The 21,222-nt window shown below is 39.5% G+C and overlaps 1 protein-coding gene across 2 annotated transcripts in view; it reads right to left on the bottom strand.

Annotated features, from left to right (window-relative positions):
* Positions 1-21,222, bottom strand: part of camk2d1 (calcium/calmodulin-dependent protein kinase (CaM kinase) II delta 1) — a 104,486-nt gene that overhangs the window by 41,544 nt on the left and 41,720 nt on the right. For both annotated transcript variants that reach the window (XM_028564038.1, XM_028564039.1), the window contains exons 3-4: positions 17,875-17,934; positions 4,057-4,111 (exon numbers count right to left, since the gene is read on the bottom strand). In XM_028564038.1, coding sequence (XP_028419839.1) covers positions 4,057-4,111; positions 17,875-17,934 — 115 coding nt within the window. The remainder of the gene's footprint in view (positions 1-4,056; positions 4,112-17,874; positions 17,935-21,222) is intronic.

The raw sequence follows: 21,222 nt of genomic DNA, 5'->3' as shown, positions 1-21,222 counted from the left end.
ACTGATAAGAGACCGAAGACAAAGTAAAATGCCAACATAACAATATTTTGTTTCATATTTAAATTACATTCAGTGCAATGCTTTGTGCTGGAGGAAATTAGGCAGACAGATCACATTTTCCGCTTCATAACAACACATTGGGGGTTTAACTTTGTCACCGAAATGTTGGTTTCGGCCATGCAAATTTTCACATTCATTTCAAATGATGAATGCTATGTTTAAATATGTTTAAAATCAATGTCCGGTTCCGGGGCATGATGAGGTAGTCGCAATTTTCTGCTAGCTCCGCAGTTTTACTTTAAAACTTTCACAAACAAATCAGATCCAGTTCACCTCGCAACTTCATTGCATTGCATATAAATATCCCTCTACCTGTGACCTAAACCAACTACCAATGATGGTGAAGCCCAAAACGACAAAAAACACATCGACGGAGGGAGGCTATGGAGCTAAATCAGGGCCAAATGTTTTGTTCATTTGAAAAAAATATATATAGTTGAAAAAATAAAGCTTGAAATTGAAAATTTAAGTTTTGGTCAAAACTTGGAAAAAATAAAACCATGTATTCAAACTTAAAATAAGTGTACCAATTTTTCTTTCAGTTTGAATAAAATATAGATTAAATTCTGGAATTATTTTGAATAAATTATAAATTTTCATTTTTCACTTTAATATTTGTTTTCAGTTCCACATTTCATGTTTTCAGATTCAAAACTTATTTTTTTTACGCCTTCAAATCTTTTTTTTTCGGTTTCAAATCTTTTTTTTTCGTTTTCAGATCTGTTTTTTTCGTTTTCAGATCTGTTTTTCACTTTTAGATAATTTTTTTTCGGTTTCAGACTTTTGGCCCTGATTTTGCGTGGGGGGCGTGGTATTATGAGTGACAGCCTAACAACGAAGGCAGAAGACTCCTCCGTCATGTTGACTTCAGGAAATGGTGTTACTGTGAGAACTATGACTGAATGCTTTCTATCCACTATATACATGTGATGTTTACTTAATAAACTGATGCAAGTGACAAAGTTCCATTTAAAAAATTGTATTGGACAACACATGGTACCAATTACACTATAAGAGCAATAAACTGATTGTGCAGTTCGGCAGGAACAATGACTTCTCCCACTTCCATGTATGACATTGAATGTAGCACCACAGTATTCACTCGGCAGTCAGCATAGCGTCCGCTCCGCCAAAGGCAACCTGCTGGCGCAGCCACAGGTAAGACATGTGAAAGATATTAGCCTTTTGAATAGATACTTTGGGACATTATCCCGCGCAGTGGCATTAACACATAAAGGGAAAATAGGTGGACAGCTGGAAATGAAGCATCGCTAGCACAAAAAAGTTAGCATTAACTAACGTTAGCTTCACACTAGCTGGTGTTTTTACACCAATTTTAGTGTCCAGCTCAAGTTTTTGACTTTAACGTGTAGTGGTCTTTGTTAACCTCTGTTTGTCAGAATGACCATAACTCGACAGTGGCTGCCTGCAGCCGTACAGCCTTATAAAACATATAATATAAAAATGTAAATGGTCTACATATAATGTAAAACATTATAGATAACTAACATTGCTAGTGTTACCTTTTTCATGGTTCGTTTAAACAACATAACTTGTCCTGGTCCGCTTTGTTAATCAATCAATCAATCAAAGCTTTTATTACGGACACACACGGTCCAGAAAACAGACAGTAAGACATACAAATACAAAAAAAGACAAGTTAGTGTATTCTGATACTTAAGTTAGGCTGTGGTAGAAGCCTTCAAAGTTTGCCCACTTGGCATATTTTGTAAGGCATAACTGTCATGCTGTTACATGTAAAGTTATAGTGTAAAACGTAATTTATCAGGCCAGAGCATTAATGTAAAGTCATATTTGTCTACTCTATAAAAGGAGACCTTCTTCACTGCAGCCAGTGTCAAGTTATGGTCATTCTGACAAACCGAGGTTAACAAAGACCAATACACGTTAAAGTAAAAAAAACTTGAGCTGGACACTGAAATTAGTGTAAAAACACCAGCTAGTGTGAAGCTAACGTTAGTTAATGCTAACTTTAGTGCTAGCGATGCTTGATTGCCAGCTTTGTCCAGCTGTCCACCTATTTTCCTTTTATGTGTTAATAAAAAAAAAAATGCCACTGAGGGGATAACGTCGCAAAGTATCTATTCAAAAATGCTAATATCTTTCACATGTCCTACCTGTGGGCTGGTGCCAGTGAATACTGTGGTGCTATAAGTCATACATGGAAGTGGGAGAAGTCATTGTTCCTGCTGAACTGCACAATCTGGCACAGTTTATTGCTCTTATAATGTAATTGGTACCATTTGTTGTCCAAAACATTTTTTAAATGGAACTTTGTCACTGGCATCAGTTTAAGTAAAAATCACATGTATATAGTGGATAGAAAGCATTCAGTCATAGTTCTCACAGTAACACCATTCCCTGAAGTCAACATGAAAGAGGAGTCTTCTGCCTTCTTTGATAGGCTGTCACTCATAATGCCACGCCCCTCTGAGTTGAAGCCACGCCCCCCCACGCCAAATCAGGGCCAAAAGTCTCAAACCGAAAAAAATATCTGAAAGTGAAAAACAGATCTGAAACCGAAAAAAAAAAAAAAGATTTGAAGCCGTAAAAAAAAATTTTGAAGTAAAAAAAAAAATAACTTTTGAATCTGAAAACATGAAATGTGGAACTGAAAACAAATATAAAAGTGAAAAATGAAAATTTATAATTTATTCAAAATAATTCCAGAATTGAATCTATATTTTATTCAAACTGAAAGAAAAATTGGTACACTTATTTTTAGTTCAAATACATGGTTTTATTTTTTCCAAGTTTTGACCAAAACTTAAATTTTCAATTTCAAGCTTTATTTTTTCAACTATATATATTTTTTTTGAATGAACAAAACATTTGGCCCCGATTTAGCTCCATAGGAGGCCCGGTTGACGCAAGAGGAGGGAGTATCGTTAGTGTCCCAGCTGACAAAGTAGCCCACTTGACGCCCTTGAGTCATTTCGTGAAGAGGTGTCACGGAGCAAAAAAGACATTTGTGCTACTAACGATGCTAGAATCAGAGAAGTTAAGGCTGACCTGAAAAACTAAATCTCCACTATGAAGAGTGAAACACATGCAGCCATGACAGCACTCAAGGCGTCTATACTAGCTCACACCTAAACCATTGCAGAAGTTGAACATTCTCTTAATTGTCCTTTTTATATTAACAGAACAAAGTGCAATAAATACACCGCACCTTTTGAAATGCACACTTATTAAAGTCACTTTTTAAGATGTCGTATTGTCTGTAGTCATGTGTCCTTACTTTACGTCCCAAGATGCTTTGTTGATCTTATGATCTTACGTTTATGTTTTTATGTCGATTTTAGAATGTTTTCTGTTACATGATTGTGTTGTGAAGCAACAGATTGTAGCACTATGTCCAAGACAAATTTCCCCTCGTATTCCATCTATATTTCTACAGATTTGTTTTACTAAAGAGAGAAAGGACTTGTGATTAACAGAGCACATCTGTAGGACATAACAGGACAAAAAACAAACAATTTTATGTGATTTAATTTATTATTTGAAGCTTTTTGATGGGCGGCCATTTTTGATTTGTCACATAAGAAAAAGCACTGATGTAAATAAAAAGATGAGTAAATAAAGTAATCTACCTTCGATTTTAGTTATTTAATGTGGAAATACAGTATACAGTATGATCCTACATGATGGAATCAAGCTTGCTTGTATTGTCTCGTGTGTGTGTGCGTGTGTGTGTGTGTGTGTGTGTGTGTGTGTGTGCGCGTGTGTGATGACTGGGCACATGGTGTTGCAGAAACAGATGGAGCAAAGAGGCGGCAAACCAACGCAGGAACGCGCCGCGTCTACCCCATCTCCCACAGTGCCTCAGTGACAGGTCATGTGATTGGCAGTTGTCAGCTTCTACCTCTCCTGAGCATATGTCAATGTGTGTTCCTGTGTGTCCGGCACGTGTCTAACCGTGTGGATTGTGAATGTGCATAAATGTGATATGCAAAATATAAATCCCGCACTTACAAGTCAAAGACCAGATAGTGGAATCCTTCCTCTGATATGCTGTCATGGAGCCGCACTGTAAGGGAGGGAAGGAGAGAGATTATTTGGTTATGTAAAATACTACTCCACATTGGCAGCAGCAGCAAGTAGCTGTGTGAGTTCTGAACACAGTGAACGGTTGTTCCCTCTCAGTGTGGTAACACGTGCAATGTGTAATGCCTGGCCACACGCTCCAAACACACTGAGGGCAGCATTTTGCATCCTCCCTCAGTACAACTTTTGAAGGTGTGCACTATAGATCAAAAAAATATAATAGAAAAAAAATAGAAAAAACTGTTGCTTTTCAGCTCAATAATTATCTAACGTTAAACAACCTCCTGGATAATTATCAATCAGGCTTTCGGCCTTATCACAGCACAGAAACCACACTTATTAAAGTTGTGAATGATCTGCATATAAATACTGATTCTAATAAATTATCCGTTATTGTGCTTCTGGACCTCCGTGCCGCCTTTGACACCGTTGACCATCAGATTTTATTACACAGATTAGAAACTTGGGTCGGCCTGTCTGGTCCAGTCTTAAACTAGTTTAGAACTTACCTGTTGGATAGGCAATTCTTTGTGTCCTTGGGGGATTTTGTCTCGGACAAAAAGGCAACTATGTGTGGAGTTCCCCAAGGTTCAATTCTTGGACCATTATGGTTTAATCTCTACATGCTCCCACTTGCACGTTATAAAGATGATTCACAGCTATACATATCCTTAAGTCCTAATGACATGAATCCCATACACTCTCTAATCAATTGTATCGGTGATATTAATATGTGGATATCAGAGAACTTCCTACAACTAAACAAGGATAAAACAGAAATACTTATCTTTGGTGCTAAGGCTCAAAGACAGAAAATTATGGCTTATCTCAGTTCTCTGTCTCTAGAGAGCAAAAGCAAAGCTAGAAATCTGGGTGTTATATTAGACAGTGATTTAAATTTTAAGCGTCATATCAACCAAGTCACAAAATCAGCCTTCTACCATCTTAAAAATATTTCTAAATTAAGGGGCTTTCTGTCAAAGGAAGACGCTGAAAAATTGATCCATGCATTTATAACGAGTAGATTAGATTATTGTAACGGTCTTTTCACCGGCATTCCAAAATCAACTGTGCAGCAATTACAATTAATTCAAAATGCAGCTGCACGTGTTCTGGAACATATTACATATTATACCTGTCCTTAGACTTTTACCCTGGCTCCCAGTAAAGGCTAGAATTGATTTTAAGATTCTGCTCCTAGTATATAAAGCTCTGAACGGCCTTGCACCTCAGTATATTAGAGACATGCTCATTATATATGAACCAGCAAGACTCCTCAGATCCACAGGCAGTGGTCTTTAAACGGTCCCTCGCTGTAACTCCAGAGCAGGGGAGGCTGCTTTTTGTGTCTATGCCCCAAAGATATGGAACACCCTGCCAGTGGAACTGAGAGAGGCCTCCACACTGAATATTTAAAAAAAAAAGGATAAAACCTTTTTTTACAAAGGTTTATGATTAACAGAGTTTGTCGCTGTTCAATGTTGATCTTTTAGGTGTGTGTGAGTGTGTGCCTAATATCCTCTGTATAACTATGTATAAAGTGTTTTATTTGTAAGAGCACTTGTTTGTGTGAAGCATATTGTGTTATATTAACTTATAGGAAATGTGCTATAGAAATAAAGTTTGATTTGATTTAAACTGTAAAGTCTGACTAGGGAATTTTTGGCGCGCCCCCCCCACAAAGAGGTTATAGCCAGCCCCCAAAAGGAAAATCACCAGCACCAAAATGATAAGAATTGAGATTTTTAAAAAAAAGCAAAAAAAAAGAAAGTCAATTCAAAACCTCTTCGATTGTGTTTAATAATCTACCAAGCAACAGTTTAGTAGGAGAGCTAATCTCCGTTTAACCGTCCAGTGTCTGGCTGTGTCCGACTCTCCCGGTGATTTTAATGGTGGTATGTAATATTAATATTACTTTTTAAAGCGGTTTTGTTGATTGGGATTTCATTAACTCAAGCACAAATCAACATTTTTGTTTATAACATTTTTAGAAATACCAGGCAAATGCATATCAATTTCTGTCTAATGAGGTAACAGACTCATTGCCTTTACTGTAGACGGACCGATCATGCTTACAGTGGTAAGCATGATCGGTAATAGTGTTAAATAAACATGAATTCAAAATTGACCAAAATAATCGTGCCAAAAATAATCAACCAAAATGATGACTTTTTCTGTAATGCTAACATGTAGTAGTGAATTAAGTCATCCACGTTATGAATTTGCCCATTGCTCCAGACTGTTTCCTCCATCTTCACAATGGATTGTCACAACACAGACATGAGAATGACAACTGTGTAACACTAACTTACTGATAGTCTCCACTTACTGCAATAATTTTTTTTATTCTTTTTTTTTGCTTTTTGTTCTTGCAACATTATCACAGAGAGAGGCTTTAAAACTCATTGTTATCTTGCGAGAGAGTTGAAGAGTTTAAATGATTATAGTCAGTCAGCCCCCAAAGAACAAGCGTATAGACACACACTCATCAATACAAGCACTGCTGTCCAGTCCATTTCAATGGACCCTTCCAACATACTGGTTTGACAATATTGCCAATACGACCAATACCAGTCTTTGACTAAAACTCAGTTCAGTATCAGTTAGTCTGGGTCCTTCAATAGATCGGTTTCAAAGTGAAATTAGATCCTACTGCGGTTACCCGTCTGAGATTTGTAGGAATCTTGAAATAAATCAGTTTTTATAGATTGAACTATAAACTGAACGATAAATCGTTTTCAGATGGAAATTTGAAAGAATGAGATTAGCTAATCGTGAAGGCCTGGATTAATTTAATGTGCAATATTTAGTGGAATGTTTGGTGTAACATTAGGTTTAACATGATTTATTCCTCTTTGTTATTATATTTAATGCTTTTTCTTAAAGCGCCCATATTATGCTCATTTTCAGGTTCATAACTGTATTTTAAGGTTCTACCAGAATAGGTTTACATGGTTTAATTTTCAAAAAACACCATATTTTTGTTGTACTGCACAGCTGTCTCTCACTGCTGCCGATCCTCTTTTCACCTGGTTTCTGTTTTAGCTACAGAGTGAGATCTCTTTTCTTCTTCTGTACCATCTTTGATTGCACTCGCACATGCCCAGTAGCTCAGATGTAGAGCATGTCAGCTAGCTAACTCTAGAGACAGTTAAAGAAAGCCTCTTTCTCCAACTTTGGTCATTTACAAGGCAGGATTAGCTGGGAGACTTTTAAATGAGGGCGCACATGGAAGTAGTTCTTTTGTAGATAATGGTGAACTTGTGTGTGTTGTAACAGTGCTTTGCTATTGAGAACGACGTAGCATGCTAGCATTAGCATGTTAACGCTACGAGCTAACTGTTGTGGTTAGCCAGCTCATTTCGGACTGTGACATCACAGTCCGAGCCGATTTTGACCAGCTCACCAGGAGCTGGAAGGCAGGACACATTCAGAAACCCTATCTCACTCAAAACAGCAAGGATGGATGTTTTTCAAAGTTTGTATGTGTGTGGAAGCACCAGAGACACAAAAGAACACCCCAAAAACCAGAAAAGTGTTTTTTTTCCATAATATGGGCACTTTAAGATAAATGCTGGAATAATGTTACATATCACTTATTGCTGGAAATTCATATCTATGTTACTTGCATACCCTATAGAGCAGTTTTGATGGGGACTCATGTTATAATGTTCCTCAACATGTTTTATCTGTTACAGACAAAACTTTAGCTAAACTTTAATAACAACAACTCTAATCGTAATCGCAACATCTGGCAGAAATACCATAATTCGATTTTTTCCTTAATTCGTTACAAGAAACCAAATTCAAACTTCCAGATTACCCGCCCCATTGGTCTTCTGCATAGCTTTGTAGGGTGTTTGGAATGATAAGCTACTAAAGGTTGGCACAGTCAATGGTCTAAATATAACAATTGGTAATCCTATTTAAAAATAGATGCATCTACATACAGTACACACATTCTCAGAGCTTATATACTCATACAAAGATACATTAACAATATTCACTTTGATTCTCTCTAAAAGGAGGCAGATCCAGCTGTGGACACAAACCTACTGCATGGAGGTTCATGAGCCGACATCCACACTTCTGAAATAATAATTTATAATAAGAGTTCTTATGGTCATCGTAAAAGCTGGCTATAGCTCATAGCCCATGTTTGTAGCTTCTCCTTTGACTTGCAATAAAGAAAATGGTTTTAGAATGAATTCAGTAATGTAAAATTAGAGTAAATATTAGCATTTTCAAAAATGCAAGACATTTCAGCTTTTCCGATTAGACCCACAATTTGAACATATATAACAAAAAAATGCAAGTAATAAAATTTCTGCAACTGGGGATGGGAATAAATCAAGCTCTAGGTTAGTTCAATTGAAAATACGCTTATTTCTTTTTTAAATGTTTCAGCATCAATATGAATTTCGAAAGGAAAGATTTCTTTCAGTGTCTCCCAGTGCCTTCTAGTGTGTTTTTAATCACATTGCAGTGTGGCTTAAAAATGCCGATATAACCCTGAAATAGCAGTTTATATAATAAGATAATAAACCGTAGTTATTGACATTACATGTAATGATATTTTCACTGTTAAATATTAAACACACTAGACCGCCATGTTTATCAGATGCAAACATGCATCCCCATGGCAATTTGCTGGCACATATGGCACTGATGCTGCTCTAGTTTAAGTGCTCAGGTCCTATGAGCAAGGCTGTCTCTTTCACTTTGATGAACAAGAAGATGAAGGCAGCAGAGGGAAGAACTCTTCCGCCGGTGAGCTTTCACTAAGCCAATTACTGTAGCTACACTGCCTAATGGACATGTAATGACATGGTGTGAAACTAAGACTGACATGATGCCTCTGACCACTCGTGGAGTACAGGAGCTCAGGGGTTACAGAGGCTTTGGTAGAGCAAGATAGCCTGTTCCAATCTCTAGACCAGGGCTGGTCAACGTTTTTTTAGGCCAAGGACCCCTTAGCTGAAAAAGAAAGATTGACCTTACTGCATATCTTGTATAAAAATCAGTTGCATATTAAAGTGGACCTAGAATAACGCAATGGGTAACCTAAAGCCTTTACACTTTTTTTTTTTTTTTTTTTTTTTTTTTTAAAGAATGGTGCATACAATAAGCTTTTAAAATAAAAAAAAAACTGTTGGCATATTGATATATTTATACATCATGTTTTAATGTGGCACAAGCTTAACTGTATCTGTGGATGGCTACCTTATGGCTAGCTTATCGACAGGCCAGTAAGCCTATAATCAATTTTGTGTACATTACAAAAAAAAAAAACATTATGTTGGATTCATGTAAATAAATAAATATTTTCTTTTTAAAAAAAAAAAAAAAAAAAAAAAAAAAACAACTCCCCTGTTGAAGATCTTTGCTCTGGACAGCTTTGAAACATGATCATTTGTATTTCATTTATTGGTGATAGTCATGGATAAACTAAAACCTACAAGCAAGATATAGCATATGTCCTTTACAACAGCAAGTGACAACACCATGGAAACAGAGCTTGGTAATGTAGATCTTTATCATCCTTTTTATAGAGAGCATGATCCGCATTCTCGCTCCGTACTAGACCAATTTCAAAAGTTGTTCCAATCACTCACTTGACACAAAGACCGGAAAATAGGTCAGTCTGAAAAATACCAAGGTTACTCTTCAAGGACTTGCTTTGTGGTACCACACAGGAAACTGTTGCAGTAGTCGAGCCTGGATGTTACAAATGCACAAATGAGCATTTCTGCAGCAGAAGGTGACCGTGAGGGTGGAAGGCGGTGTTTTGGTCATGTAGTTGACATGGGGCAGGAACGGGAGGGTGGGGTCAAATGATGTAAGAATAACAATAGTTTGGCTTATTTATTCTTTTTGGACATTTTAGGCCTTGATTTTTGACAGGACAGCTTAGACTGGAAAGGGGAGAGAGAGAGGGAGGAATGACTTGCAGCAAAGGGCCGCAGGTCGGAACCGAACTCGGGCCCGCTGCGTTGAGGACTGAGCCTCAGTATGTGGGTGCGTGCTCTAAAAAAATGTGAGCTACCCAGACGCCCTAGTTTGGCTTATTTTTTTATAACTGAAATTGCATCTATGTTATTACAGAGAGGATAAAGTACTGAAAAAACGAAGCATTGGGTCTCGGAACTGAATTACATATCAGTTCAAATGTGAATGGTAGCAAACCCTAGCTAGAGTAGGGGTGTGAATCTTCACTGGTCTCACGACTTGATATCACGAAGCAGCACAATGTAGGGCTGGGCAATACAGCGTATGGATATTATATCGACAGACTAGATATTGTCTTAGATTTTGGATATCGTAATATGATACAAGTGTTGTCTTTTCCTGGTTTTAAAGGCTGCGTTACAGTAAAGTGATGAACTTTTCTGAACTTAACAGACTGTTCTAGCTGTTCTATCATTTGCCTTTTCCCCACTCTGACATTATGGCCACATTACTGATGATTATTTATCTAAATTCTAAGTCTGAAGATATTTTGTTAGAGCAACAATTGTCAAACCTAGAATATCGCCGCAAAATCGATAGAGGTATTTAGAATATGGTGATATCTAATTTACTCCATATCGCCCAGCCCTATCACAATGCGCAACCTCCTGAATATTATTATATATTGCTACACATGGTTTTAATCAACAAATTCCATTTTTAAAATTGTATCTGCCCTTCAAAAAGACCCTTTCTGAATGTAGCGGAGTCTGAACACAGCAGACAAAAAAGGCAAAATCTAAAAAAGCAGCGACCAGAAAATCAACAAGTAACATCAGTAGGCTATAATTGATTATGGTCTGTCCGCACCGTGATGCATGATTCATGCAATGATTAATTTCAACACCCCTAGGAGGGAGATAGCTGAAACGTACAGGGCAGTGGCTCTGCGGGGTTGAGGAGCACTAATTTAGAGGCACCATAATGTAGCTTTAACAGGCACAATGGAAAGCTTGGCTATTGATTATAATTAGGGCTGGGCGATAAATTGTATTTATCGATTAACTCGAATGTGTAGTTGACGTTGATTTTGTGTAAATGAAAATCGATTTTCTCCTTAACATCCGCCGACGCTCCTCTGGGCTCCCGTAGCTCCGAACGGGCTCAGCCCCACCCCCCGTGCGCGCTTGCCACTTCTGAGCACATGGCAGCGACAGGGACTAACATTAATTATTTTCTTAAACAGTTGTTTCATTACTTACTTGACTGTAATCTCTGGCGAAATGAACGGCAACTCGCGGTGCTCTGTCCCTGGCTGACAGTCACCTATTCTCGGATATCTGAACCACCAGCTACCGCTGACCTGACGGAGCACCATGCGGGGCACCAGAGCTGGTGTTGAGGAACTCTTTTGCGGCTCAACACATCTACTAAATGCCGCTGATACAACCGAGCTGTGACGGAGGTCTGTAGCGGCTTAAACAACTAGCAATCAACGCTCTGTAGCACGGAGCTCCGCTTCGACGTTTGTTTTTATCGCTACGGAGGAGCTTGCTACAGGTATGCTACATTCAAGAGACAATCATGGGATGTTAACGTACGTTACTCAGCAACAGGTGAAAACAGGGGCAAGGTTGCGCAATAACGTTAAAATGATTTGAACTTTTAGCGAGGAACGAGAAGTGAATTACCTGTAGGCCTATGTCTGAAAACAGCTTTATCTCATGCATCCATTTTGTTGTTGTTGAATATATAGCCCCCCAAAAAAAAAAAAAAAAAAAAACTGGTAGGGAAAACACTCAAACCAATTTATATTTCCACAAAATTGGCATGAATAATCATAATGGTATACATGCCCCATGTGTGTGAATGAGTCAAAACAAAATAAAACTTGTTTTGAACAATTTCTGCAGATTGATTTTAGGTAGAGGGAGAAAAAAAAAAACCGATTTAAATCTTAAATCGGATTTGATTTTTAGGCCATATCGCCCAGCCCTAATTACAATATAATTGATTTTGGCTCCATTATATACTGTATATGTTTTAATAACAAACAATGGCTTTGATTTGTCTTTGGCTTCTTGTCATGTCAGCACAGAATACATCATTTCCAGACTCTCATTGGTAATTCATCCTACAGCGAGAGACTGACTGTACTGTGAATGTGTAAAACCGTACGAATGTGAAGGTGCTTCTGGGAAAAGCTCAAACAGGCCAGAGCAGGAGATGGATGAAAAGCTTAGAAAAAAGGGAAAGATTCCCTTGTAGAGAGATTCTCTGACATCACAGTTAGCTCATCTCCTGATTGACATCTGAGAGATCCATCACCACGACGACCTTAAAGGATTGAGGGCTTTCCCAGGGCTGGATGCTGCGTGAATGGAATAGTAATGAGACCAGCGCTACCTGCTACCAGAAAATCACTATCTGATGGGAGACAAGCTGGTCTCAAACTGAGGGGGAGTGTATGCTCATGTGTGAGCGGGCAAATATTGAGAATCTCCAGTGACTGAGTCAAAGCTGGAATCATTCAGTATTACCTCTTCTTAAAACATATAGGGTCCAATTTTAACGATCTAAGCGCACAGCGTGAAGCGTTTAGTCATCTCTCATTCCCTTTAAAAGCCATGCGCGTTTTTACCTTGGCACATTGCTATTATGGTGTCGGATTTGCACCGTAATATTTGTATTTATTTATTTTTTATATAAGCACGAGGCTAGGCACATTTCAGTAATGTGCTGTTAAAATAACAATGAAATGCTGGGCTATTGACTTTAGACCAGATTTTTGTTGGTCAATGGCGCGATCACTTTCCGCTGCCTCAAGATAGCAATACGCCCAGAATGCACCTGAACACACCTCCCTGTAAGACAAGCACGCCCATGGGCCACAGATGGGCGCAGGTGCATTTGCTATCTAAACGACGTGGGCGCTGGACAGGAAATTGACAACTGCGTTGGTCTTAAACTAACAAAGACAGCTGCATCGGCCTTTATGCTGCGCCGGGTGAAAGATACGACCCATAGTTGTCTTTTTGCATCAGTGTTCTATCACCATTATCTCATGTTTAAAAAAAAAATAAAAATATGATTCCAGTTAAATGTGAATATTTTCTAGTGTCTTCTCTCCTCTGTGAGAATAAAACTGAATACGTTTGAGTTTTGGACAAAACAAGACATTTGAGGACATCATCTTGGGACTTTGGGAAAACAAAGATCCACATTTTTCCAAACGTAACCCTACAATGTGGTATAAGAACCATGCAATTTCTTTTTTTCCTCATCTTCTACATAGATCATCAACTGGTGAGGATGATAACTTAACCTGGGACCTGTTAGCTTTAGCACAATATCACGTATGTAACCATTAAAGCCGCAGTTCAATACTATTTTATATTATAGTTGATCAGGGCTTAGAAAACGGGCAACTGTTGAGATCTTCTGTGGGAACACATTGCGGCCAGTTGTAACAAAGAAATAGTAGTTTTGCTATAAAGATGAACAAATCTCAAACTGATATCTGCGGGAAAAACTGAGCCAACTGGGTTTTCACAGATATATTGGTATTTGGCGATGGCAGATTTGCAAAACAAATCTAAATGCAGTAAATTGCAGTAACAGATTTTTCTTTTTGTCAATTCAAATATTTGTTATATAGTTAATCAAAATAATTTACATTTCAATGACCTTACTGTTCAAAATGTATTAAAGAAAAACAAGTCATAATATTTCTGTAAACTGATAATTATAAAACTATCAAAAATCGTAACAGTAGAATCAAGAATCCGAAGCTTGCGATTTTCAGAAAGTTTGTATTACTTTCAAATATCCTTATTAGCCTCAAAATCCAATATAATGTTGGCTTAATATGGTTACCTCCCTATCTATTAGCCATTTCAAGTAGGTGGACTCCATGTGAAACACCGTTAATATCAATTCAAAGAGCTATTTATGGGGGCTGTTAACTAACTGCCTATTAACTGCTGCTGCTGTCAAGATGAAATGACCACGTTTCAGGGAAGTAAAACCCTAGTTTGGTTCTGGTAATAGACATGACGACACAAACCCTTCTAAATAACCCCCTTAACTAAACCCTCCCTCTGTCATATGTCAGTTAGTCAATATCTGACACCTTGACAACAGACCAGCAAACCCAAGAGCCCACCTATCCATTTGTCTGTCGCGCCCACCCCCAACCCTCACTTTCAGTACAAGAAAACAAAAGGGACCAAACAATAAATGCCAGTTTTCACCGTGTGTCAAAGTTGTACCAAGGTGGTAATTAGTTTCTTGGCCTTTCACGAAGCAAGGATGGAAATGAGAGGGAGAGGTGTGTGTGTGTGTGTGTGTGTGTGTGTGTGGAAGGGAGCCATGCGGATGCACTTTATTTGTAGACAGGGTGCCATTGCACAACCCAGAGTATAGGATCATTTAACTATACGACAATATGGCTTCCTGAACTTCTTTGTTTGTTAGGAATCTCTACGCTCACAAAGAAGTGCTTACTTGTATTAATCAGGTTGTGGGGAGGGTGAAAGATAAACTACTTAAATAACAAAAGGATAGCCCTATTTGTTTTTTGCCAAATACTTGATGAGGCACTTAGATATGGATCCAGTTCAAACAGCCGGGCCAGTTTGGTCCAAACAACTTTTAGGTGAGAGATTATCGGATGTGTTTTTGGCTCACCATACAGTTTAACAGACAGGCTTTGTAAGGGTGATAATGGGGCAAGAACAGATTGCTCAATACAATACCAGGATGGGGCTCTCTCAGGAGGAAGTGAGCAGTGGGTCAGATTACGCACAGTAGTAATACAACATCTTTGGTAGACCCAAACCTCCTCTATCAATCGGTCTTTGCAATTTATTGAAATGTAGTCAGGTTTGTTTTTAACCATTCCTTATAAATGTCTTTGTTATCCTGTCAGACCATTAACAATATGACAGGGGAACCTCTAGAGGAAGAGATTGGATAAAGTAATTCAGCTTAGGAACATTAACCTTCCCTGCTGTTGAGAGAGTAAGAGTCTATTAACATCACAAAAAAATGTTATTCAATAATTGATCCAAATTAACTTTAACTGAAAACAAGATACACAGGTATATACAGTGGGGGAAATAAGTATTTGACCCCTTGCTGATTTTGCAGGTTTGCCCACTTACAAAGAATGCAAAAATCTACAATTTTAATCATATGTACATTCTAACAGTGAAAGACAGAATCCCAAAGAAAATTCCAGAAAATCACATCATATGAATTTATTAAAATTGATAACCATCTGATGAGGAAAAACAAGTATTTGACCCCCTGGACAAACAGCAAGTATTCTGGCTCCTACAAGCCAGTTAGTCTTTCTTTAAGACACAGCCCCAATCCGAACCAATTATCTACATCAAATACACCTTCCTCACCTCGTTACCTGTATAAAAGACACCTGTCAACACCCAAACAACCAGCATCCAACATCACCACCATGGGCAAGACCAAAGAGCTTTCTACGGACATGAGGGACAAGATTGTTGATCTGCACAAGGCTGGGATGGGCTACAAGAGAATCGGAAAGCAACTTGGAGAGAAAAGATCAACTGTCGGTGCAGTTATCAGGAAATGGAAGAAGCACCACACCACTGCCAACCTCCCTCGGTCTGGGCCTCCACACAAGATCTTGCCTCGTGGGGTGTCCCTGATCATGCGAACGGTGAGGAATCATCCCAAAACCACAAGGGGGGAACTGATGAATCAACTGAAGGCAGCTGGGACCACAGTTACAAAAGAAACGGTTGGTAACACACTACGCCGTCATGGATTGAAATCCTGCAGCGCACGCAAGGTCCCCCTGCTCAAGAAGAAACATGTACAGGCCCGCATGAAGTTCGCCATTCACCACCTGGACGACTCAGAAGAGGCCTGGAAGAAGGGGATGTGGTCAGATGAGACCAAAATAGAACGTTTTGGCCTCAACTCAACTCGTCGTGTTTGGAGGGCAAAGAACACCGAGTACAACCCAAAGAACACCATCCCCACCGTCAAGCATGGTGGTGGCAACATCATGCTTTGGGGGTGCTTTTCAGCCAAGGGGACGGGACAACTCCATCGTATTGAGGGGAGGATGGACGGGGCCATGTATCGTGGAATTCTGGACCGACATCTCCTTCCCTCAGTGAGAGAGCTGAAGATGGGTCGAGGATGGGTGTTTCAGCACGACAACGACCCTAAGCACACCGCCAAAGCAACAAAAGAGTGGCTGAAGAAGAAGCACATCAAGGTTCTGGAGTGGCCTAGCCAGTCTCCAGACCTGAATCCGATTGAAAATCTTTGGAGGGAGCTTAAAATTCGAGTTGCCAGGCGACAACCTCGGAACCTGAATGATTTGGAGGCTGTCTGCAGGGAGGAGGGGCCAACATCCCTGCCGAAATGTGCACAAACCTTGTCACCAACTATAAAAACCGTTTGACATCTGTGCTGGCCAATAATGGCTTTTCTACAAAATATTAACATGCTGTTTGTCCAGGGGGTCAAATACTTGTTTTTCCTCATCAGATGGTTATCAATTTTAATAAATTCATATGATGTGATTTTCTGGAATTTTCTTTGGGATTCTGTCTTTCACTGTTAGAATGTACATATGATTAAAATTGTAGATTTTTGCATTCTTTGTAAGTGGGCAAACCTGCAAAATCAGCAAGGGGTCAAATACTTATTTCCCCACTGTACGATATTTTGCTTGGGCCCCTGAAATGCACCCGATTGGAAGTCTGCAACGGGGCAGAGAGCTGTTAAAGGAAACGCTTCTGACTGGCTTCTGCCAGGCCTTCCATGTCGCCGGAGATCGTTAGCGCTGCGTAGACGTTATCGATGCCTTCCGCTACGTTAGACTGCAGCTTGCTAGATCCAAGCGCACCTCCGCCACCTTGGTCTTGCATGGCGTCAGGACCGTGTAAGCACATATTTTTTAATATTCCCACAGGCTTCCTGCCTTTAGACATCCTTGGCTTCTGTGAGGTTTCTCCTCCGAGCTGAGCACTAATGTCCCTGGGTACGCATCTTAAAAAAAAAAAAAAAGGAGAAATGAACCAAAGCCATGCTGCGCTCACTATTCAGCAGCCACCTCCTGGCATTAAGTCATGTGACCCCCTCCCCCCCCCACAAAGTAACAATTACAGTCACATTTTAGATTACATTGCAAAGCACCTCTCAATTATTTATTTGTCGTAACCATGTGATACATCAGTACACAACAAAAAAATATTACTGGGACCTCTATATTCATATATCTATATTCACATTATGAAAACCACTGCTGACTACTAACATTTAAGCACACTGACCATACACACATACTAGGTTTTGACCTAGTCTTTTTTCCCCATGAAGGAACCTCTATCTCGAGGACCTAGAAGGTGTCATATGTACAGATTGTAAAGCCATTTTTAGACAAATTTGTGATACATAAACAAAAGTAACTCCATGCAAGATTGCAAGGTTTCCCAAAATAACCAAACAAGTGTGTGCGTGAGCAGAATGTGTGCTTCTAAATATTGTTCAAGAAGAAATGGATTGAGGAAGCTACACTGTGGCTACCTTGCAGATACAGTATGTCTTCAATAGCACTTAGAAGAATATGTGTATCCAGCGTACTGCTTAAATATTTAATGGATGTTCTATACATCGACAAACCCATCTTCAGGGCTAACCTTTTAAATACATGGCTATATATTAAACATAACTCACCCCCTGACATCCTGAGCGGGAGGACAGAAAGAAATACGTAAATAGAATGGGAGCACTAGTTACCAATGTTGGGATGCTTGAGCAGGCGGCAGATCCTGGCCTCTCTCTCCAACTTCTGGTGATCTGTGGAGACAAAAAGACAACATATTTGTCACACGTCTGCTGAGCCCTGCTGTAATCTCTCTACAGACACTCCACATAAAACACCTGCAAACAAGCAGGGACACAGTGGAGGGAGAGGTGGGATCTCATCCGCAGTAAAACTAAAAGTCAAAAGTCACTAGTGTGTACTGTAGCCAGGAGAGGAGTTTGAGAAAAACAGGGTATAACTTTGTCAACATGTATAGCTTGGCAATTTTGTTTATAGGAAGTCACACATGTGATGGAGTGGTAGTTTGTCTTCCAAGTTGAAAGTATTCAAAGGATCAAGTCAGAAACATATCTAGAGACAGAGCGAATAGTCAATGAAACAAAGACAAAGTGCTGACAAAGAAAAACAGCAAGTCAAAGCTCATCATTAGGACAACGATACATACAAAAACCATTCAAATATCATTGTTGTTATCAAACGGTAACTGTGTTTGAGTTTTTCTGAGATTGTAGCGCAGAATAGCTCTCGAGCTGGGGTCTCTCAGGAATACCTCAGGTCATTGGAGGGAGTTCCCATTTCTCCTTTATAGCTATCGTTATGTAACTCAACACTTAAATCAACAAGGACTATGACATGTCCCTATGCATGTATCAGACTAAATCTAATCAAATGTCTTTCACTGGCACCAATTACCCTGCTATTAAAACTTTTCTCTGCATTACAAAACATCAAGGTTACAGCGGCATCTCTCAGCAAAAGGTTGACAGGAGTAAGTAATTATTAACAGGAAACAAAAGGAGTACAAATCTGAGCAGCTCAGACATAAAAGAGGAGTCACTGGGGCCATCTCCAATGCAGCTGATTTGCTATTCGAATAAAGAGGCTTTGAGAATGCAAAATTAATGCAGACAAAGTTTCTCAAAAGACTGTTGAATATGTAATTGCTCTTGTTAGAGTATTGTATTATTCATACCTCGATAACGATATATCAATATAATAGATATATACTGCCCAGGCCTACATCTGTTAAAAGTTAACTTTAACCAGCCGGTACTATGTGAAAAAAGCAGTGGCCGAGAGAAACTGACTCAACACGCTGGTTGTCTGGGAGTTGGTGAACTCATGGAAGACGTAGCAGGCTGGGGGGCCAGAAGCCTGGTGTTTCCTCCTGATTACATGTGACTCACCCTCTCCCTTCCCTCTTCCCTGATACCTCTCCACACCAAAAACGGGGACAGAGAGTTGAAACTGAAGAAAAATGTACCCCCCGTCAGCCACCACCAAAAGGAGACAGCCCTGAGATAAAACCTTCCCTTATGACAGAGACAGACAGACAGACAGACAGACAGACAGACAGACGAAGAGGTTTGGTTGTTAGAGACTGGCCAAATATTCTCGTCCCCTGACGTGTGACTTATGAATGACCTGATGTTGTCATGTAAGCTTTCCCTTAGTCTCATCATACCACAACATGGTGTTTCCGGAAATTCCCCCACAGTACAGTATTTGGTCTACGCCCACAAACATCAGGCAAAAATTATTTCATGCTAGAGCACGGTCTCTTCCCATAGACCACTCCAATTCAACAAGGCACTAAAAAGAAAAAAAAGACGTAGCCTGATGTTCCTTTCAACGCCTTGATGTTTCTCAGTCAGAAATCAGAAAATAAGTCCTTGGTGCGATTCGCACTGGAGCTGGCCCATTTACAAAACCCACATGAGCTCCAGAACGTCACCATCAGGACCATAAAATTGAGGACAGCAGCTATTTCCAAAGCAGCCGACTGATCAAATGACCTGCCTGCACAGTACTATCTGGGTCCACATCCAGTTCCTGCAGGTTCAATTACTATTAGAGACTGTGTGTGTGTGTGTGTGTGTGTGTGTGTGTGTGTGTGTGTGTGTGTGTGTGTGTGTGTGTGTGTGTGTGTGTGTGTGCGCGCACACACTTAACTGGCGATGTGCCCATCTTCATTGTGTAGCCCCAGGGAGGGTAGTGGGTCTGTTTCAATGATCATTAGCAATCATTATCATCATGGCTAGATGAACTGGTGGAGCAGCAGTTGCACTGGAGACTCTCAGGTGTGGGTGTAATTGGAGGCACTGTAACATGAGGGCCCTGTCAAAATGCCATTAGCTGTAGCTATCGAGGATTCTTTGTGTGTGCGTGTGCCTTCGTGTGTGTGTGTGTGTGTGTGTGTGTGTGTGTGTGTGTGTGTGTGTGTGTGTGTGTGTGTGTGTGTGTGTGTGTGTGTGTGTGTGTGTGCATACGCTGATGAAGAGTGGGAGAGAAGGAGTCAAGACGTGCTCAAAAGGAGAGAAAACACTCACTGGTAGAGCTGTCAATCTTCCTCTGCACTATTCAGATTTCATTTGTCATGCACATTCTATTTGAATATGTAATGCTTAAATTCAGCCTAAAAATATTGACATATTATAAGCCATATCGCCCACCCCTGACTAATGGTAATGTCTTGTGTTATGACGAGATCTGTAACAATACCAAATTTTGCTGTACAATCAAGTGTCTGAGAAATAATTGCGATTAACAATACAACTGTCTGAGTCAAATTTAAAAATACTTCTTTAGATATGAATTTATTACTTTTTTTAACAAATTAAAGTTTTGAATGAATTCCAGGAGACATCTTTTGGTTATATCACGGTTATGTGACCCAGATAATGTAATAACACAAATACAGCCTAAGAAGTAAACAATGCCTCTTTATTATCAGAAAACATTGTTTCTAACTTTACCTCCCCCCCCCTTGTCATTGTGTTGCTAAGAACGTGTGTAGGGTCAAGTGCCAACAACTAACAATTGAAATAACGTTAAAAATAGATAGTCCAACCAATAACCAATAATCCCTTAATACAATTACAATTTGGCATATTTAAACACAATCAACCAGTCATGCACCTTAAGACCTTAGCTAATGACAGCAATTAATTGCTGTTAAACAAAGAAACTGCAATTATGTAAAAAGATTGACAATTAGACAATTATGTGATAATTGTTAAAGGCCTAGTTATGACCTGGCTGAAGCGGCCACAAAACAGGGGTTACGCACCATGATCAAGTTTAACAAAAGGTATGCAAGATTTGCTTTTACAACTCACCACACGGTCAGTGGCGGGATACCTTTGTGTCCTATTTTTTGGGAAAGCAAAGATGGCAAACTTTGCAGCAGTGCTACAAACATAAGTATGCTTCAAATGTACTACTCGTCCGATCACCTAACAGTGTCTGAATTCCAAACGGATGCTGGAAGAAGCCGGTTTGAAGCCTTATCTTGGGTGATGCAGAGCATACAAAGTTCA

The sequence above is a fragment of the Perca flavescens genome, chromosome 19, assembly GCF_004354835.1.
Source record: "Perca flavescens isolate YP-PL-M2 chromosome 19, PFLA_1.0, whole genome shotgun sequence".
Lineage (NCBI taxonomy): Eukaryota > Metazoa > Chordata > Actinopteri > Perciformes > Percidae > Perca > Perca flavescens.
Note: the sequence above shows the minus strand (reverse complement) of the source record. Positions and strands in the feature narration are given on the sequence as shown.